This window comes from Oncorhynchus gorbuscha, linkage group LG26 (assembly GCF_021184085.1).
Source record: "Oncorhynchus gorbuscha isolate QuinsamMale2020 ecotype Even-year linkage group LG26, OgorEven_v1.0, whole genome shotgun sequence".
NCBI classification, from domain to species: Eukaryota; Metazoa; Chordata; class Actinopteri; order Salmoniformes; family Salmonidae; genus Oncorhynchus; species Oncorhynchus gorbuscha.
In genome coordinates, this window is record NC_060198.1 from 3,609,860 (window position 1) to 3,632,250 (window position 22,391).

Consider the following 22,391-nt stretch of genomic DNA (forward strand, 5'->3'; position numbering starts at 1 on the left):
GGCTAGGGGGAGTGTCCTACCTGCATCCATGTCATTGGGCCAGCCGCTGGACTGGGAGGAGCCTGCGGCTGGGGAGCGTCCGGGGTAGAAGACGTCGTCCGTGGGGCTCTCCAGCTCACTGTCGTCTAACGACTTCCTCTTGTTAGAGCTGCGGAGAGGAAGAGAGGAGAGAGGAGTCAAGAATGGCTCCCTATTCCCTATGTAGTATACTAGGGCCCTGGCCTAAAGTAGTGCACTGTTGGACCAGAGTCTAGTCGAATGGTCAACACTTGCTTCCCCCTGCGGCAGGAATCCAGTTCGATCCCTGAATAAGCCCTACACATTTCTGCTTCCACTTCTGTCTCCCACTACTGTCTCCCTGCTCCTGTCTTCCACTACTGTCTCCCTGCTCCTGTCTCCCACTACTATCTCCCTGCTCCTGTCTCCCACTACTATCTCCCTGCTACTGTCTCCCACTACTGTCTCCCTGCTCCTGTCTCCCACTACTATCTCCCTGCTCCTGTCTCCCACTACTATCTCCCTGCTACTGTCTCCCACTACTGTCTCCCTGCTCCTGTCTCCCTGCTCCTGTCTCCCACTTCTGTCTCCCTGCTCCTGTCTCCCTGCTCCTGTCTCCCTGCTCCTGTCTCCCACTACTATCTCACTGCTACTGTCTCCCACTACTGTCTCCCTGCTCCTGTCTCCCTGCTCCTGTCTCCCACTTCTGTCTCCCACTTCTGTCTCCCACTACTGTCTCCCTGCTCCTGTCTCCCACTACTGTCTCCCACTACTGTCTCCCACTACTGTCTCCCTGCTCCTGTCTCCCACTTCTGTCTCCCACTACTGTCTCCCTGCTCCTGTCTCCCACTACTATCTCCCTGCTCCTGTCTCCCACTACTATCTCCCTGCTACTGTCTCCCACTACTGTCTCCCTGCTCCTGTCTCCCTGCTCCTGTCTCCCACTTCTGTCTCCCACTTCTGTCTCCCACTACTGTCTCCCTGCTCCTGTCTCCCACTACTGTCTCCCACTACTGTCTCCCACTACTGTCTCCCTGCTCCTGTCTCCCACTTCTGTCTCCCACTTCTGTCTCCCTGCTCCTGTCTTCCACTACTGTCTCCCTGCTCCTGTCTCCCACTTCTGTCTCCCTGCTCCTGTCTACCACTACTGTCTCCCTGCTCCTGTCTCCCACTTCTGTCTCCCTGCTCCTGTCTTCCACTACTGTCTCCCTGCTCCTGTGTCCCACTTCTGTCTCCCTGCTCCTGTCTCCCAGCTCCTGTCTCCCACTTCTGTCTCCCTGCTCCTGTCTTCCACTACTGACTCCTTGCTCCTGTCTCCCGATTCTGTCTCCCACTTCTGTCTCCCTGCACCTGTCTCCCACTTCTGTCTCCCTGCTCCTGTCTCCCACTTCTGTCTCCCTGCTCCTGTCTCCCTGCAGCCTTTATTTAACCAGGGAAGTCACATTGAGAGTTCAGGCAGAGGAAGAGGACAGCAGGATGAGAACAGTAGAAATGGACAGGAAGGAGAGGGTTGAAAACAGACACAGAGGTAAACCTGAAAGGCTGATGTGGGTGAGAGTAAGTTTAAGGATATGAGATGTGAGCACAGGACCTTTTCTGAGTTTGTTTTAAGTATAGTCGGCAGGACAGTGTGTGTGTGAGTGTCAGAATAACTACCTCCGTGGAAGGTTTGCGTACAGCTCGACCTCAGACCTACAGTGCCAGAGAAGACAGAAAGAGAGAGAGAGGTGGAGAGAAGGATAGGGGGGGGGTGGGAGGAGAGAGCATCACACATTTATAAGACCAGAAAGACAGGGAGACACAACGAGAGAGAAGAAAGAGATGGAACTCTCAGAGATGGAATGGACCAGAACACTCATAACGGTTATCAACTGAGGCAGTCTACAATGTCCCACATACATACTATCGAGTACAGCCTGTAGATATCAGACCTGGGTTCAAACTGTATTTGTTTTCCTTCATCAAATACTATTTGAACCCAGGTCTGGTGGAGGAGCAGCTCTTTTCAATTAGGAACCTTTGAGTGGGTGGAACCTGTGTGACCGCTAAGCTGTTTGTTTCACCTAGGAACCATAGAGTGGAGGGAACTTAATTTAAGTGAGACCTACATGTACCTGGTGGAAGGGGGGGATGCGAGGGAGCGTCGCCCCAGAGCCACCTGGTTGATGTTGTAGTAGCCAGGACTCTCCAGGTCAGCCAGGGAGAAGTTAGGACCAGACGCTGTGGCTACAGGAGCTGGGAGAACACAGGAACAGGAGGAGGAGGAGACATTTAGAAGACAGTAAATCAGCATTTGGATTGTGGAATTTGAAGATCAAATGGCCAGCCAAGAGAACATTGGAAGAGTATGGAGAGAAAAACCGAGGGATAAGAGAGACTGAGCGAGAAGAAAGAGAAGGTGAGTGAGTGTGTGTGAGAGAGAGATAGATAGAGTTATTGATATAGATAGATAGATAGATAGATAGATAGATAGATAGATAGATAGATAGATAGATAGATAGATAGATAGATAGATAGATAGATAGATAGATAGATAGATAGATAGATAGATAGATAGATAGATAGATAGATAGATAGATAGATAGATAGATAGATAGATAGATAGATAGATAGATAGATAGATAGATAGATAGAGCTATAGATAGACAGATTGATAGAGAGAGAGATAGAAAAATAGAGATAGATAAATAGAGCTATACATAGAGATAGATAGCTATAGATGGAGAAAGATAGAGCTATATATATTAATAGATAGACAGAGCTATAGATAGAGATAGATAGAACTATACATAGAGATAGATATATATAGATAGAGCTATATATAGAGCTACATAGATAGATAGAGATATATAGATAGAGAGAGAGAATGAATGAAAAAGCTATACAGAGATAGAGCATTAGATAGAGATAGATAGAGATAGAGAGCGCTATAGATAGAGAGAGATAGAGCTATAGCTAGAGAGAGATAGAGCTATAGAGAGAGAGATATAGAACTATAGATAGAGAGATATAGAGCTATAGATGGAGAGAGATAGAGAGAGCTATAGATAGAGATAGATAGAGCTATAGAGAGATGTAGAGCTATAGATAGAGATAGATAGAGAAAGATAGAGATATAGAGCTATAGATAGATAGACATAGCTATAGAGATAGACAGAGTTACAAATAGAGAGATATAAATAGAGATAGATCGATAGAGCTAAGATAGAGAAAGATAGAGCTATAGATTGAGATAGATACATAGATAGAGCTATAAATAGAGAGAGATATATAGAGCAAGATAGATAGATAGAGATATATAGATAGAGAATGAAAGAAAAAGCTATACATAGAGATAGATAGAGCGATAGATAGAGATATAGATAGAGAGCGCTATAGATAGAGATATATAGAGCTATAGCTAGAGAGAGCTATAGAGAGAGAGAGATAGAACTATAGATAGAGATATATAAAGCTATAGATGGAGAGAGATAGAGAGCTATAGATAGAGATAGATAGAGATATAGAGAGCTATAGATAGAGAAAGATAGAGCTATAGAGAAACTCCCATATCTACTGGGTGAAATTCCACAGTGTGCCATCACAGCAGCAAGATTTGTGACCTGTTGCCACGAGAAAAGGGCAACCAGTGAAGAGCACACACCATTGTAAATACAACCCATATTTATGCTAATTTATTTTCCCTTGTATACCTTAACCATTTGTACATTGTTAAAACACTGTATATATATAATATGACATTTGTAATGTCTTTATTGTTTTGAAACTTCTGTATGTGTAATGTTTACTGTTAATTTTTATTGTTTATTTCACTTTATATATTATCTACCTCACTTGCTTTGGCAATGTTAACACATGTTTCCCATGCCAATAAAGCCCTTGAATTGAATTGAATTGATATAGAGCTATAAATAGATAGACAGAGCTATAGAGATAAACAGAGTTACAAATAGAGATATAAATAGATAGACAGAGCTATAGAGATAAACAGAGTTACAAATAGAGATATAAATAGATAGAGCTAAGATAGAGAAAGATAGAGCTATAGATTGAGATAGATACATAGATAGAGCTATAGATAGAGATATATATATAGAGCTATAGATAGATAGAGAGAGAATGATAGATAGAGCTATAGATAGACAGATATATAGAGCTATACATATAGATAGATAGAGCATTAGATAGTTAGAGATAGATAGAGCTATAGTTAGAGAGAGATAGACAGAGCTATAGTTAGAGATAGATAGAGCTATAGTTAGAGAGAGATAGATAGATAGAGCATTAGATCGAGATATATAGAGATAGATAGATCTATAGATAGAGCTATAGATAAAGCTAAAGATAGATAGAGCTATAGTAAGAGATAGAGAGCTATAGATAGATATAGATAGATAAAGCTATAGATAGAGATATATAGATAGAGCTATATATAGTAAGAGATAGAGAGCTATAGATAGAGATAGATAGATAAAGCTATAGATAGAGATATATAGATAAAGCTATAGATAGAGATAGATAGATAGAGCTATAGTAAGAGATAGAGAGCTATAGATAGAGATATATAGATAAAGCTATAGATAGAGATAGATAGATAGAGCTATAGTAAGAGATAGATAGAGCTATTGTATTGTCTTTATTGTTTTGAAACTTCTGTATGTGTAATGTTTACTGTTAATTTTGATTGTTTATTTCACTTTTGTATATTATCGACCTGACTTGCTTTGGCAATGTTAACACATTTCCCATGCCAATAAAGCCTCTTGAATTGAATAGTAAGAGATATAGATAGAGCTATAGATAGAGATAGATAGAGCTATAGTAATAGATAGATAGAGCTATAGATAGAGATATATAGAGCTATAGTAATAGATAGATAGAGCTATAGATAGAGATATAGATAGAGAGAGCTATAAATAGAGCTATAGATAAGAGGCAGCAGGGTAGAGTGTTGCACTGGTAACCCAAAGGTTGCAAGTTCAAATCCCCGAGCTGACAAGGTACAAATCTGTCGTTCTGCCCCTGAACATGCAGTTAACCCGCTGTTCCTAGGCCGTCATTTAAAATAAGAAATTGTTCTTAACTGACTTAAATAAAGGTAAAATATAAAATATAAAAAAATAGATTGAGCTATAGATAGAGAGAGGTAGAGTTATATACAGAGAGAGCTATAGATAGAGAGAGCTATAGATAGAGAGAGGTAGAGTTATATATAGAGAGAGCTATAGATAGAGAGAGGTAGAGTTATATATAGAGAGAGCTATAGATAGAGAGAGCTATAGATAGAGAGAGGTAGAGTTATATATAGAGAGAGCTATAGATAGAGAGAGGTAGAGTTATATATAGAGAGAGCTATAGATAGAGAGAGCTATAGATAGAGGTAGAGTTATATATAGAGAGAGCTATAGATAGAGAGAGGTAGAGTTATATATAGAGAGAGCTATAGATAGAGAGAGGTAGAGTTATAGATAGAGAGAGCTATAGATAGAGAGAGGTAGAGTTATAGATAGAGAGAGCTATAGATAGAGAGAGGTAGAGTTATATATAGAGAGAGCTATAGATAGAGAGAGGTAGAGTTATATATATAGAGAGCTATAGATAGAGAGAGGTAGAGTTATATATAGAGAGAGCTATAGATAGAGAGAGGTAGAGTTATAGATAGAGAGAGCTATAGATAGAGAGAGGTAGAGTTATAGATAGAGAGAACTATAGATAGAGAGAGGTAGAGTTATATATAGAGAGAGCTATAGATAGAGAGAGCTATAGATAGAGAGAGGTAGTTATAGATATAGATAGATTGAGCTATAGATAGAGATAGATAGAGCTATAGATAGAGATAGATAGAGTTATAGATAGAGAGAGATATAGCTATAGATAAAGATAGAGAGCTATAGATAGAGAGAGAGCTATAGATAGAGATAGATAGAGCTATAGATAGAGATAGATAGAGCTATAGATAGAGCTATAGATAGAGATAGATAGAGCTATAGATAGAGAGAGAGCTATAGATAGAGATAGATAGAGCTAGAGATAGATAGAGCTATAGATGGAGCTATAGATAGAGAGAAATAGAGCTATAGATAGAAATAGATAGAGCTAGAGATAGAGAGAGAGAGAACTATATATAGAGATAGATAGACCTATAGATAGAGATAGATAGAGATAGATAGAGCTATAGATAGAGCTAGATTGAGCTATAGATAGATAGATAGATAGCTATAGATAGAGAGAGAGAGCTATAGATAGAGAGAGCTATAGATAGCGATAGATAGAGCTATAGATAGATAGAGCTATAGATATAGATAGATATAGCTATAGATAGTGAGAGAGAGAGCTATAGATAGAGATAGGTTGAGCTATAGATAGAGAGAGATAGAGCTATAGATAGAGAGAGAGCTATAGATAGAGCTATAGATAGAGAAGAGAGAGAGCTATAGATAGAGCTAGAGCTATAGATTGAGATAGATTGAGCTATAGATAGAGATAGATAGCGCCATAGATAGAGAGAGAGAGCTATAGATAGAGCTATAGAAGGAGATAGATAGAGCTATAGATAGAGATAGATAGAGCTATAGATAGAGAGAGAGAGAGCTATAGATAGAGATAGATAGAGCTATAGATAGATAGATTGAGCTATAGATAGATAGATTGAGCTATAGATAGAGATAGATTGAGCTATAGATAGAAAGGATAAGAGAGGGGTAGATACTCACTCTGTGACACCCTGACGAGCTCAGCCACGTTCCACACTCCTGAGGTGACGAAGCAGTCCTGGAAACTCAGGTGCCCTGCAGAGGAGAGAGAGGAAGTGTTAGGATGAGTGTGTGTGTGTGTGTGTGTGTGTGTGTGTGTGTGTGTGTGTGTGTGTGTGTGTGTGTGTGTGTGTGTGTGTGTGTGTGTGTGTGTGTGTGTGTGTGTGTGTGTGTGTGTGTGTGTGTGTGTGTGTGTGTGTGTGTGTGTGTGTGTGTGTGTGTGTGTGTGCGTATGTGTGTGAGTGTTCTCTTACCATTGGGCGGTGGCTTGATGTCTGTGTCTCCTTGTTGGCTGGAGCTGTCTGATTGTCCAGATTCTAGAAGAGAAGAGAAGAGAGGGATTTAGCTTGGCTGTGGTGGATACAAAGTATCCTGCTGTATGTGAGGAAAGAGGAAGGGAGAAGGTGTTGGAACCCCTCTGAACTTCAGTCATAGACTCTATACTGACAGATGGGACATTTGAGAAGAGTAGGGAGATTGCTTCACTAAGGGTCAAGGAGGGTGTCTGTATACAGTGTTTATTTGTATATATCAATGTCACAGAATGTTCCCAATGTTCCTAACCCCCCCACCCCCCCCCACACACAACTCCTGTCTCAAGGTGTTCAGATTTACTGTGTGTGTGTGTGTGTGTGTGTGTGTGTGTGTGTGTGTGTGTGTGTGTGTGTGTGTGTGTGTGTGTGTGTGTGTGTGTGTGTGTGTGTGTGTGTGTGTGTGTGTGTGTGTGTGTGTGTGTGTGTGTTTAAGGTGTTCTGTTTATGCAGCCTAAAACCCTGCCAGCAAGGAGGTATTAAGTGAGATTAAGAAGAGGGATATGATTGCGCTGGTAGATGGTGCGCGCACACACACACACACACACACAGGGCTGACCAGGGAGGGGATTTAAGGCTAAGTGTGGTAAAGGTGACGGAAACTCAGTGGCCTTTAGATATTGACAGAGGCAGCAGTGGCACAAACACACACACACACACACACACACACACACACACACACACACACACACACACACACACACACAAACACACACACACACACACACACACACACACACACAAGCACACAGCTGTCACACACTTATTACTGCTCTTGGCATTGGTAGGCCGCAGAAGCCAGGGACTAGAGTAGAGATTACAGCCACAAGGGAGAGGGTGTTACAGGGGAAGTCTTCCAGTAAAGACTCCCTAACCTCCAGCATGTCATTACAGGATAACTGATCCATTAGAACAAAGTGGAGAACCAAGGCTGACACAGAGAAAGTACTATTGGTGATTGCTGTGTGTTTCTTTGTTTATGCACTGTGTGCTATCTGGCATGTGTGTGTGTTTTGTGGTCTATGTCCATGCACAGAATGTAGTCTATGTATAATTAAGCAATAAGGCCCGAGGGGGTGTTCTTCTGCACACTGCAGAGTGCCTGGATACAGCCCTTAGCCATGGTATATTGGCCATATACCAATAAAAAAAACAAGGTTCCTTATTGCTATTAGAAACTGGCTACCAACATAATTAGAACAGTAAAAAGAAATGTTTTGTCATACCCATGGTACAGTATATAGTCTGATATACCACGGCTGTCAGCCAATCAGTATTCAGGGCACGAACCAAGCATGAGTGTATGTTTCTGAATGACGGAGTGCGTGTGTATGCGTGTACAGTAGCAGTGGCGTGGGCATGACATCTGCAGGGCCACAGCCAGGCCTAACTAACGGAGGTGTTTATCTGTCGCATGTAGGTGATAACAGAGCAGGGGAGGACTGATGCCAACACGCATAGACACATACATAAAGATGCACAAACACACACCAAGCACGCATACACACCACCCGCACGCACACAATCACACGCACACAGCACAGCCTCGCCACACTAAGCCATAAGATTAGCTAGTAGAAACAAAAAACAGACCTGTCTCACTGCTTGCTAATGCTGAGAGAGGAGAGGGAGAGAGAGGTGCAGAGAAAGTGAGGAACAGAGGGAGAGAGAGAGCAAGAGAGGGCAAAAGAAAGAGCGAAGTAGAGAGACAGAGCGATAGGGGGAGAGAAAGAGAACAGGAAGGAAAGAAAAGGAGAGGAGAAGAGGTTTGGGACAGAGAGAGAGAGAAGGCGAGAGAGGGAGAGAAACAGAAAGAGAGGAATAGAAAGCTCCCTTTTCCTCCCTTCTGCAGACTCTCCCTCTCTTATCTTTTCTCGCTCGCTGCTCCTGGCAGCCATCTTATGGCTTGGCAGCCATTTTAGCATTGGCGGTAGCGAAGCATTCCAGCTAGCTGACGCCCCTCACACACACACACACACACACACACACACACACACACACACACACACACACACACACACACACACACACACACACACACACACACACACACACACACACACACACACACTCAAAGTAAACATATACGTTGGCCAACGAAAACTGTTAAGAAAACAGCGTCCACTGAACTTTCTTCCTGTTGTGTTTCGCCTCTTGAATCTATAATAAGAAGCACTGACTCTCCAACACAGTACGTACAGAGCATTGTGTGTGTGTGTGTGTGTGTGTGTGTGTGTGTGTGTGTGTGTGTGTGTGTGTGTGTGTGTGTGTGTGTGTGTGTGTGTGTGTGTGTGTGTGTGTGTGTGTGTGTGTGTGTGTGTGTGTGTGTGTGTGTGTGTGTGTGTGTGTGTGTGTGTGTGTGTGTGTGTCAGAGCTACAATCCAATTGAAAGCAGTTGGTGTTAAAGAGGTTTAACTGAATAAACACAGTAAACAGAACCTTCAACACAATCAGGATTTCTGGAATGATACAAATTGATTCACAGATTCTCCTCAGTCAATCCCCAAGTACTTTGATGTGAGTGATTTGTAGGCTAGTGGTTAGCACCACTTGGACCTGCTCCGTGGCCCAGATACAGGTGTGATTGAAGAAGCATGCATGACAGAGAGAGCTTCTGTTCCTATCAGAGATGATAAGAGATATCAGGACAGTCAACACTACAGGCCCACAGACAACCCCCATTTAACAGCACCCTCAGTGCTCTAGAACAACACTCTCGAACCCCACTCTGGTGAAGTGGTCACACTGACCGTCACAGCACAGCTGATTGTACGTCTCTGGTAGATTTAGCCCTGGCTAGCCTAGCCCTTCTATAACTGCTGGTGAACTCTGATTCAGTACCACTTATGTGAACCTCTATGTCACTACAGAGAAGGAACTGCCTGCTGGTTATCACCCCGACGCCAGCTGCAGGCACTGAGGCAGCCAGCCCCCCCGGCCTCCCCCACAGTGTGCGTGTGTGTCTCTGTCTCTCCCCCATCCTCCCCCCAGCATCCTAGACACACATCCAGACCTCTTATCTGTACTCCACAGCCCCCCAAGCCCTCCCCAGAAACCCAAATCATGCCCCTGCAGCTCGCCTAACATTCTTTACTCCTACCCCCCGAAACACCACAGCCTGGCGCATAACACCTCCAAGGTCCAAAATGATTGGCACCCTTGATAAAGACGAGCAAAAGAATATGTATAAAATAAATAATTATGAGCTATTTTGTATGCAATTTTTTTACTAATACATTTGCTCAGAGAAAGACATTTTGTTTAACAAGTAATACAAAAACAAAATCACAAAAAGATAGGTGTCAAAGTTATTGTCACTCCAGCTGTCAATACAGCTGTCAATTTATGAGATTGGATAGCACATTGGGATCTTAGACCATTCCTCCATTCAGACGGAATCTTTCCAGATCCTTGATATCCGTTGTCTGCGCACTTTTATCTCTCCTTGTCCAAGTCTGTTCTCCAAGGTAACCTGCCTACATGACTATCACCCTGTAGCACATCTGTAATTATGAAGTGCTTTGAAAGGCTGGTCATGACACACATCAACACCATCATCCCAGACACCCTAGACCCACTCCAGTTGGCATACTGCCCCAACAGATCCACAGATGCAGTTGAACTTCACACTGGCCTCTCCCACATGGACAAGGGGGGAAATAACTATGGGAGAATGCTGTCCACAGACTCCGGCTCAGCGTTCAACACCATTGTCCCCTCCAAGCTCATCACCAAGCTAGGGACCCTGGGACTGAACCCCTCCCTCTGCAACTGGATCCTGGACTTCCTGATGGGCCAGCCCCAGGTGGTGAGAGTATGCCATGCTGACCCTCAACACAGGGGCCCCTCAGGGGTGTGTGCTTAGTCCTGTCCTGTACTCCCTGTTCACCCAAGACTGCGTGGTGAACTGCGTGGTGACGATGGAGGTAGGCCTGATCACAGACAGCGATGAAACAGCCTACAGGGAGGAGGTCAGAGACTTAGCAGTGTGGTGCCAGGACAATAACCTCTCCCTTAACTTCAGTAAGACCAAGGAGCTGATTGTGGACTATAGGAGAAAGAGGGGAGAGCACCATCCACATTGACAGGGCTGTTGTGGAGCGGGCCGAGAGCTGCAAGTTCCTTGGCATCCACATCACTAAGGACTTAAAATGGTCCACATACACCCGCACAGTTGTGAAGAGGGCACGGCAGAGCCTCTTCCCACACAAAAGATTTTGCATGGGACCTTGGTTCCTCAAAAAGTTATACAGCTGCACCATTGAGAGAATCTTGAATGGCTGCATCACCGCTTGGTATGGCAAATGCACCGCCCTCGACCGCAAAGCACTACAGAGGGTGGTGAGGACAGCCCAGTACATCACTGGGGCAGAGCTCCCTGTCATCCAGGGCCTCTATATCAGGCAGTGTCAGGACCAACAGGTTCCCAGACAGCTTCTTCCCCCAAGTCATAAGACTGTTCAAGCTGGACCAACAGGTTCCCAGACAGCTTCTTCCCCCAAGTCATAAGAATGGTCACGCTGGACCAACAGGTTCCCAGACAGCTTCTTCCCCCAAGCCATAAGACTGTTCACGCTGGACCAACAAGTCTTCCCCCAAGTCATAAGACTGTTCACGCTGGACCAACAGGTTCCCAGACAGCTTCTTCCCCCAAGTCATAAGATTGTTCACGCTGGACCAATAGGTTCCCAGACAGCTTCTTCCCCCAAGTCATAAGAATGGTCACGCTGGACCAACAGGTTCCCAGACAGCTTCTTCCCCCATAAGACTGTTCTCGCTGGACCAACAGGTTCCCAGACAGACATAAGAATGGTCACGCTGGACCAACAGGTTCCCAGACAGCTTCTTCCCCAAGTCATAAGACTGTTCACGCTGGACCAACAGGTTCCCAGACAGCTTCTTCCCCAAGTCATAAGACTGTTCACGCTGGACCAACAGGTTCCCAGAAGTCATAAGACTGTTCACGCTTCCCAGGTTCCCAAGTCTTCCCCCAAGTCATAAGACTGTTCACGCTGGACCAACAGGTTCCCAGACAGCTTCTTCCCCCAAGTCATAAGACTGTTCACGCAGGACCAACAGGTTCCCAGACAGCTTCTTCCCCCAAGTCATAAGACTGTTCACGCTGGACCAACAGGTTCCCAGACAGCTTCTTTCCCCAAGTCATAAGACTGTTCACGCTGGACCAACAGGTTCCCAGACAGCTTCTTACCCCAAGTCATAAGACTGTTCACGCTGGACCAACAGGTTCCCAGACAGCTTCTTACCCCAAGTCATAAGACTGTGCGTGTGACAAATACAATATCATTTTTATTTTGACATGGAGGCGGCATCTAATTGTAGATTTGGTGACCAGAAGTTGGGGCCAATTTCTGGAGTTCTCCAACTGTGGCCTTTGGACTTTTCTTTTCCTCCAGAACCATCTTCCTCACTGTGCTTGGGGACAAGATACACATGCATCCTCTACCACTGTTCCAGTGGTTTTGAACTTCTTCATTGTTGCACTAATAGTGGTAAGTGGTATTTTTCTGGGGGTTTTTCAGCAATGCTTTGGTACCCATTGCCTGTTTTATTAAGGTCAACAACCATCTGTCTCTTTTCGTTTGTGTGTTCTTTGCCTTTTCCCATGGTGGTGGATGACAAAGGGCTTTTACATGAGTGTTACATCATATTTATACCCCAGTGAAACAGGAAGCCATGGAAAGCCATTACAGTTCCTTAAACTGAGATTAATTGGAAGAGGTAGAGAGTTAATGCAGATTTAATTTTGTTTGTTTTATTTATTTAAAAACAGTATTTTCTGCTCATCTTTATCAAGGGTGCCAATCATTTTGGACCTGACTACATACACAGCCGCCCACAGCTATAGGAATAAATTCCTCCAGTTTCTCCAAATCCCCAATAGTCCATTTACACAATCACAATCCTGTACGGCTCCTCCCCAAATTCCCCCAATGGAGTTTCATGAAGCTTGATGTAAAGCAGGCGTCCCTAGTCCCAAACAATCCCTGTCCCATATTCCCACCAGTCCCCACAAACCCTGACAGTCCCATGGCTTTAGACACCGACAGTCTTGTATATCTCCTCCCTCCCAATTCCCCCATCGAAGCCCCATGACACACACATCAGCAGCCATCCCCACAGCCCGCCCCTTATCCCAATATTATTCCCACCACAGCCCCTGTGAAATCCCACAGCCCCACCACAACCATTATACAGTAAGCCTTCATGGCCTTAACATACCCCCCACTATGTCTTCCCTCTATGGTTCCTCTCTCCCCCTCCTCTCCTCCCTCTGTGGTTCCTCTCTCCCCCTCCTCTCCTCCCTCTGTGGTTCCTCTCTCTCCACTCCTCTGCTCCTTCTCTCATCAGTCTCTCCATTCTGCCCTCCCTCTGCACTCTCGTCTCCTCCCTAACCTCTGTCCCCTCCTCTCTTCCCTATCCTCTGTCCCCTCCTCTCTTCCCTAACCTCTGTCCCCTCCCCTCCTCTCTTCCCTAACCTTCACTTTCATACAACTCTCCTCCTTCTTTCCCCTCTCCCTCTCCTCCTTTGTGGTTAAAGTATAAATTCAAAGGCATTATTGGCATGGGCAACATATGTTTACATTGCCAAAGAAAATGGAATAGACAATAAATAAAAGGGAAATATGTACAGTGTTGTGTACAGTATGTACAGTGTTGTGTACAGTATGTACAGTGCTGTGTACAGTATGTACAGTGCTGTGTACAGTATGTACAGTGCTGTGTAAGGTATGTACAGTGTTGTGTACGGTATGTACAGTGCTGTGTACGGTATGTACAGTGTTGTGTACGGTATGTACAGTGTTGTGTACAGTATGTACAGTGTTGTGTACGGTATGTACAGTGTTGTGTATAGTATGTACAGTGTTGTGTACAGTATGTACAGTGTTGTGTACAGTATGTACAGTGTTGTGTTGTAACAATGTACAAGTAGTTAAAAGGGAATACAAGGTATAAAAGGGAAATAAATAAACAGATGAAAACGGAACACACATCTTGCTGCTGTGATGCACATTGTGGTATTTTGCCTAACAGATATGGGAGTTTATCAATGTTTGATTTTTTTTTACAAATTCTTTGTGGGTGTGTGTGATCTGAGGGAAATATGTGTCTCTAATATGGTCATACATTTGGCAGGATGTTAGGAAGTGCAGCTCAGTTTCCACCTCATTTTGTGGGCAGTGTGCACATAGCCTGTCTTCTCTTGAGAGCCAGGTCTGACTACGGCGGCCTTTCCCAATAGCAAGGCTATGCTCACTGAGTCTGTACATAGTCAAGGATTTTATTAATATGTCTCAGATATCTCTCCACTTTCAGTCCCCCGGTGTTAAATCCTTCTGTAGCTCAGTTGGTAGAGCATGGCGTAGAGCATGGCGTAGAGCATGGCGCTTGTAACGCCAGGGTAGTGGGTTCGATCCCCGGGACCACCCATACGTAGAATGTATGCACACATGACTGTAAGTCGCTTTGGATAAAAGCGTCTGCTAAATAGCATATATTATTATATATTATATTATTAAATCTAGTTGATTGTTGACCTTTGAGTGTGTTTCAGTGTGTACGTTTGTGTTAATCCCCATTGATCTCTGACCGGTGGTGGTAACCAGCTGTCCTCTGGGGTCACAAAGGTCAGACTGACCATGTCACACTGAGAAGCCCGGCCGGACTAACAGACGGCTAACTGAGGGGCAGAAAAAAGCCCAAACAGCCCAGATAAAACACTAAGCGCTCACAACAAACACACACTGATGCACACACACACACTGACGCACACACACACTTAAGTCTATAAATTAGATGGAGAGGGGAAAGTGGAGTCAAAACCAAGAACTGGCCAGATGTTTTATAGGGCACGGCAGAGAAGTGTCCTTGTGAATGAGTGTGTACACACACCTGTGCTATTTTACTGCTTGTAATGTAAAGCCGCTCCTCTGTTCCAACATGTGAGCACCATCAAGTGCATGGCCATCTGTACATCTTACCAGTGTGTGTGTGTGTGTGTGTATGTCAGTGCGCATTCACAGAGATTCCCCTCACAAATGCCAACTCTCCCTCCCTTTACGTCCTTCATCCCTCACTCTTCCCCAAAACACAGGATAACGCAGTACTGCCTCCATGTCAACTCTCCCCGTCCCTCAGTCCCTCCCTCAGTCCTCCCCCATCCATCCCTTCTTCCTCCATCCGCTTCTTCCCCAAAAACACAGGATAACACTCTACCCAAGCCTCCCAATTGGGTTTCACTTAAGAGGTTTATGGGTATGTTGCTAAACATTCTGACCTTTTTTTAAATCCTTAATGCGCTTAAAATGTTCCAACCCCCCTAATCCCCTCGGCTATCCCACACAGATGTTCACTCAGCTATTTTATTGGACATTATTTTAGTATTTATATTTTCCTGGGTTTATTTTTTTAGCTGGTTTATTTTATTTTTTTCCAGTTTTTTTCTCTTTTATTATTTATTTATATTTGATTTATTTGTCATTTATTTTCATATAAGTGGATTTTTTTTGTTATGCAGTCTGTAAGGACACCCCTGCTTTGATGGGGTCTTGGCAGTATGACTATAGTAGCAGGTCAATAAGCCCTGTAGCACTACTCCTGTTTGAGTTAAAAGCCTCTGACCCAAGATACAAGAGAAATGATCCTAAATGTGTGTGTGTGTTTGCCTATGAGTGCGTCGGTGTGCGTTTCTCCATTTGTGTGCATGTGCGTTTCCACAATGCACCGTGCCAGTCAAACCAGGCAGAAGCCCACGTGTGTGTGGAGCGTAGTGGCAGCAGTGGGTTCTGAGTAGAGAGAGCAGGTGTGCCTCGCCGCCCCGCGCAGCTTGCTGCCCATCTGTGCGCCCGTCTGTGTGCCGCCTGCGCCCACGCTCTGCCAACACCGCCGTGCCGCACCAAGGGGACCCCGGAGAGAGAGAGAGCGGAAGGAGGGAGGGGGGCTCTGCAGGGCTGGGGCCTGGAGGATAGGCAGGGGATGGGTGGATTGGGGAAGGGAGGGTAAAGTAGGAGAGAGGAGAGAGGGAGAGGGGGATGGAGAGATAGAGGGATTGATGGAGAAGGTAGGGGAGAAGGAGAGAGGGAGAGGGGGATGGAGAGATAGAGGGATTGATGGAGAGAAGGTAGGGTTGAAGGAGAGAGGGAGAGGGGGATGGAGAGAAGGACTCCAGGGCTGGGGCCTAGAGCCCTGACTAGAGGACAAATAGACAGTGGAGGAAGGGAAAAGGAGGAGGGAGAGAGGGAGGGAGGGAGGGATGTTCGAGGGCTTTGGTCTGGAGGACAGATAGACAGGCAGGGCATGGATGAGGGAGGAGAGAGGGAAGAATGGAGGGAGTATAGAGTAGGGCTAGATAGACAGGCCAGGGGATTGGTAGAGTAGGTAAGGGAGGCAGGGAAGGGGGAGAGGGCTAGCTGGCTGTATGCCCATACACAACACAGCCCCCCCGCCACCTTGGCTCTGCTTTCTCTCTCCATTCATCCTCTTATCCTAATAATACCACTACACCTTCATCTCTCTCTTTCTCTCTCTCTCTCTCTCTCTCTCTCTCTCTCTCTCTCTCTCTCTCTCTCTCTCTCTCTCTCTCTCTCTCTGTTGTATCAATGCAGCTTACCACTGCTCTGTAATACAATGTGTTTAAGTCATACCTGCCCTATAGACATACAGAAAGATGTTTTATTGTTTATGGACCAATTAGTGTTATGATATAAAGAGCGGCAAGGAGCCTAGTGGTTAGAGCGTTGGACCAGTAACCGAAAGGTTGCTAGATCGAATCCCCGAGCTGACAAGGTAAACATCTGTCGTTCTGCCCACTGTTCCTAGGCCGTCATTGTAAATAAGAATGTGTTCTTAACTGACTTGCCTGGTTAAATAAAGGTTAAAAATAAATATATATAAAAGATATCACCAAACCTTCTCTTTGACACACGATCGGTCCCCCACATTGGGTGATCATTACTATGCAAGCTGGCCTGTTGGTCACAGCCCCAACAGATACACACTGATTCATAATTAATATGGAAATAGATTGTCTAATTCAGTGGCTGGGAGAGATGCTGACAGGCCTGTTATAGGATCCCTAGGGCTCAGTCAGAACCCTACATATACAGAGACACACACTGGAGACGTGTGAGAGAGACTTGGATCTAGGCTAAATATAAGCCTACCATATCACTAATAATTGTATTATTTTATCTAAATAGTTTAACCTGCTTTTTTGTTGTTGCAATAATCAGTGATCTGGATTTCAAGTCTATGAAAATGCCCTGCATAATGTTCACATTCACTCATGATGCCGGACTTGTTGTAGCAGGCAACACTCTCTCCAGCCCAGGAAACTAGCTAACAAGGTAGAACAGTTGAATCACTATGGACACACCCTTCTGTCTGTCTCCAACTGTTTGAACAGCATGTTAACCTGTCCACTTTTTCAACAACTGAAATCAAGCGGCCCACCTCACTTCTCAGAATGAGAACTAGTTGCCAATTCCTTATATAATTACTCTATTACAGTCAAATAATGTTGGACCAAACCTCAAACGCAAATAGCGAGTTGAAATCGCTCATTAGAGAGGAAGATGTGATCTCTCAGCTTTGTTGGCATGAGAGGCGGGGGGGTTGTGTGTAAACCGTAGAGGAAGAGGCGAAGCAAGAGGTTTCACTCTCACTAAAACCTGTCCAGAATGAGGCCGAAGACGGCATTTCTATGGGCTTATTTTGGACCTAAGTTTGTCGCCTGCTTTCCCGCCTTGGGGACAACGACTCCCATTGTTAGGGAGGAGACGTACATCTCGTCATTATACACCGATCTCTGGTGTAAATGGGAAGGTGCCCACAGCACAGAGGAGCAAAGGAGACGAGACCAAAAGTATGAGAACAAGCAGACAGTCGCCCTTCCGCATCTGTGGTGGAAAGTGCTGTTTGTCAGACCAGGAGACATCCCTGAAAATCTTCTTCTCACGAAAACGTCTGTAGCATCCAAACGGGTTGGCCTACAAACTAACTTGACCACTCTATAGAAAGGGGCCACTCTCACGAACACAATGTGCTTCTCCATTTTGCTTACGACCCAATTGTCTAAAGGTAACCCATACAAATGAATGGAAGTATGGTGGTAGTTTTTCGCCAACTAAAATAAGGGGTTAAATATGTGTAAATATATATTTCCTGATCTTTCTTATATCTCCTAGATATAGGACAGACACGCTAAACCTTATTCATTATGATGGATTTGTTTACTGTCTTTTTTGCCATTTCTGAATGTGTTATTCAATGAGTTTCTGTGGGCTACAGTAGTAAAGGCCAAATTCAATATTATTTTCTTTTCTTTTGGAGCTACCTAAAGGGTCTTAAAATTCCAAATCAAATAGCTAAATGCATGACCTTATTAAAACAATTCCATAAGTCAGCTTAGAACCAACCCCCACCCAGCAGCTTAGACTTTTAACCCAAATAAATATGTTTTTACAAAAGTCGGAAAAGGGCTCTCTCTAACTCCTTTATGGGGTGATTTCTACAATATTAGTGGGTGTTGTTACTGTGTATCGCCACTGGGTGGCGTTTTGTTGGCACAGGAATAGATACGGGGTAAATGCAAATAAAACACATGGCCTAGGCCTGCTGGCCAAGAGTCTCTTGACACACTCAGAGTTAACTCTAGACGTACAGGGAGAATGGCATGTTAGCAATAGATAAATAGATTTTAAAAAAGGGGAACACAGTGAAAGAATGTAGATGATGTGGAAATTGAAAAAGGAGACTAAGGTATTTTGGGGTAGCGGGATACATATCAAGAGAACAGCCTTATTTCATGTGAGATAGTATGTGCACTCTTTTCAGCCTGCTCTCCATAAATCTAGACTCTTTTACATTCAGACGACAGATAATCTGTAATGCTGTACATGTCATGTGGCTGTATGAGTTTCAAAGCAAAGAAAAGATCACAGAGAGAAATGGACAGAAAATAGAGAGAGCAAGAAGCAGAGAGAGAGAGCAAGAAGCAGAGAGAGAGAGAGAGAGAGAGAGAGAGAGAGAGAGAGAGAGAGAAGAAGCAGAGAGAGGGAGAGAGAGTATGAAGCAGAGAGAGAGAGAGAGGGAGAGAGAGAGAGCAAGAAGCAGAGAGAGGGAGAGAGAGTATGAAGCAGAGAGAGAGAGAGAAAGAGCGAGAGAGAGAGAGAGAGTGTGGGAGAGAGAGAGAGAGAGAGAGAGAGAGAGAGAGAGAGAGAGAGAGAGAGAGAGAGAGAGAGAGAGAGAGAGAGAGAGAGAGAGAGAGAGAGAGAGAGAGAGAGAGAGAGAGAGAGAGAGAGAGAGAGAGAGAGAGAGAGAGAGAGAGAGAGAGAGAGCAGGAAGCAGGAAGCAGAGAGAGAGCGAGAGAGAGAGAGAGAGAGAGAGAGAGAGAGAGAGAGAGAGAGAGAGAGAGAGAGAGAGAGAGAGAGAGAGAGAGAGAGAGAGAGAGCAGGAAGCAGGAAGCAGAGAGTGTGTGAAGTATAGAACAGTAGAGTAGAAACCAGAGAGGGAAGGGAGAGATTTATCCCGATACATTCACACTTCCTGCTGGTCCAGATACACACTGGCTCTTTATGCTGAAGCCTGAGGTCTGTTACACACACTGGACTTCCTGCCTGCCTCTCTGCCCGCCTCTCTGCCTGCCTCTCTGCCTGCCTCTCTGCCCGCCTCTCTGCCCGCCTCTCTGCCCGCCTCTCTGCCCGCCTCTCTGCCTGCCTCTCTGGCCGCCTCTCTGCCCGCCTCTCTGCCCGCCTCTCTGCCCGCCTCTCTGCCCGCCTCTCTGCCTGCCTCTCTGGCCGCCTCTCTGCCCGCCTCTCTGCCTGCCTCTCTGCCTGCCTCTCTGCCCGCCTCTCTGGCCGCCTCTCTGCCCGCCTCTCTGCCTGCCTCTCTGGCCGCCTCTCTGCCCGCCTCTCTGGCCGCCTCTCTGCCTGCCTCTCTGCCCGCCTCTCTGCCTGCCTCTCTGCCCGCCTCTCTGCCCGCCTCTCTGCCCGCCTCTCTGCCCGCCTGCATTAAGGTAAACCTCTCGTTCTCTGTCTGTGTGTTTCTCGCTCTGTGTCTGTCAGTCTGTCTTTCTCTCTCACTCTATCAAATCTCTTTCTCTTTCTTGCTCTCTGTGTCTCATTTTCTCTTGGTCTGTAGGTCTGTCTGTCTCTCATTTGTCCATCTTATTCTTTTTGTCTGTCTACTGCCTTTTCGTTCCCACCACCTTGCTTCAACAACAAAGTTAGAATATACTGTAGGGTTAGTGAGCGTTTGCTTGGCCCAAGGACAGTGATAAGAAAAGGAAAACATCCTACTCCTTCCAGACTTCAGACACGCAAGCATGAAGGGATACCGTACGCACAAGGATACCAACTACCCCCCAAAAACACCATGGAGATAACAGGGATATGAAACATTCCTACAGCCAAGACCTTCTACAGAGCAATACTTCACATTATCGTATTCAAGCACCGGCTCCAATATATTAACAATGACAAAATAGGCCTTTATCGATTTTTGAATGAACGGCTGAGAGAAGGATCTCTGTAGCATCTGGTGTATATTGTAGCTGTGTGGCCTAGTAGACACGGACATACAACAACATAGCAACTCGGTCTGGACTCTGACTACATAGATACAGTCTGTGGCTCTGTGGGAAGTGGTGAACCAGCCATGTGACTTGTCTTAACCCTGCTGCCACTCTTCCCTGTGCCAAGAGAAGGGAGGGAGTCTGGAGGGGAAGAGAGACAGAAAGACAGGGGCCGGGGTATGGCTGGGGCAACTGGCACTGCCAAGAAAGACCAGAGCTTTGACGGGAAAGTAGGAAAGAAAGGCAGAAAGAAAGAGAGAAAGAAGTGGTTGCTGGGAGGGAGGGAGGGAGGGAGGGAGGGAGGGAGGGAGGGAGGGAGGGAGGGAGGGAGGGAGGGAGGGAGGGAGGGAGGGAGGGAGGGAGGGAAGCTGGACATCCAGGCTGTGAATCTATAGAATAAGGAGAACTCCAGCAGACCTAGCATGATCAAAGAGGACACACACACACACACACACACACACACACACACACACACACACACACACACACACACACACACACACACACACACACACACACACACACACACACACACACACACACACACACACACACACACACACACACACACACACACACACGAAGAAGGCAGTGCCAGAGTCAGTGCCAGCCAACTCAGAGTAGGAAGTAGCCTACAGTACACAGGGGTGTGGGCACCCATAAGCCAATCAGAGTGGTGGAAGCAGAGAGGATGGGCCAATCAGAGTTAAGAGTCAAGTTTGACACAACTGACAGGAGGGATGACATACTCCTCTGTGTGTGTGAGAGGGTGTTTGTGTGTGTGTATGAGAGGGTGTTTGTGTTTGTTGATTATGAGAGTGAATATTTGTGTGTTGCTAAGCAGAGTGTGGATTAAAGGCCATGGAGAAAGAGAGAAAGAGAGAGGGAGGAGAGGAAAGGATGGGAGAGTAGGGGAGGAAAGGAGGGGAGAGTAGGAGAAGAGAGGAAAGGAAGGGAGCGTAGGGGAGGAGAGGAAAGGATGGGAAGAGAGGAAAGGACAGGACAGGAGAGTATGGGAGGAGAGGAAAGGAGGTGAGAATAGGGGAGGAGAGGAAAGGAGGGGAGAGTAGGAGAGGAGAGGAAAGGAGGGGAGAGTAGGGGAGCAGAGGAAATTAGGTGAGAGTAGGGGATGAGAGGAAAGGAGAGGAGAGTAGGCGAGGAGAGGAGAGGGGAGAGTAAGGGAGGAGAGGAAAGGAGGAGAGTGTAGGCGAGGAGAGGAAAGGAGGGGAGAGTAGGTGAGGAGAGGAAAGGAGGGGAGAGTAAGGGAGGAGAGGAAAGGAGGGAAGAGTAGGGAAGGAGAGGAAAGGTGAGAGTAGGGGAGGAGAGGAAAGGTGAGAGTAGGGGAGGAGAGGAAAGGAAAGGAGGTAAGAGTAGGGGATGAGAGGAAAGGAGGGGAGAGTATGGGAGGAGAGGAAAGGAGGGGAGAGTAGGGGAGGAGAGGAAAGGACGGGAGAGTAGGGGAGGAGAGGAAAGGACAGGAGAGTATGGGAGGAGAGGAAAGGAGGTGAGAGTAGGGGAGGAGAGGAAAGGAGGGGAGAGTAGGGGAGGAGAGGAAAGGAGGGGAGAGTAGGGGAGGAGAGGAAAGGAGGGGAGAGTAGGGGAGGAGAGGAAAGGAGGGGAGAGTAAGGGAGGAGAGGAAAGGTGAGAGTAGGGGAGGAGAGGAAAGGAGGGGAGAGTGGGGGAGGAGAGGAAAGGAGGGGAGAGTAGGGGAGGAGAGGAAAGGAGGGGAGAGTAAGGGAG

General features: G+C 45.7%; 1 protein-coding gene across 15 annotated transcripts in view; it reads right to left on the reverse strand.

The window, feature by feature from the left end:
* LOC124015058 (nuclear factor 1 X-type-like) overlaps positions 1–22,391 on the reverse strand; it is a 170,025-nt gene that overhangs the window by 34,587 nt on the left and 113,047 nt on the right. For 9 of the 15 annotated variants that reach the window (XM_046329967.1, XM_046329964.1, XM_046329960.1 and 6 more), the window contains 5 exons: positions 7,004–7,066; positions 6,711–6,785; positions 2,106–2,232; positions 1,654–1,689; positions 21–148 (listed from right to left, as the gene is read on the reverse strand). In XM_046329967.1, the coding sequence (XP_046185923.1) occupies positions 21–148; positions 1,654–1,689; positions 2,106–2,232; positions 6,711–6,785; positions 7,004–7,066 (429 nt within the window). The remainder of the gene's footprint in view (positions 1–20; positions 149–1,653; positions 1,690–2,105; positions 2,233–6,710; positions 6,786–7,003; positions 7,067–22,391) is intronic. The other 6 variants (XM_046329963.1, XM_046329958.1, XM_046329969.1 and 3 more) reach the window with 3 other exon arrangements.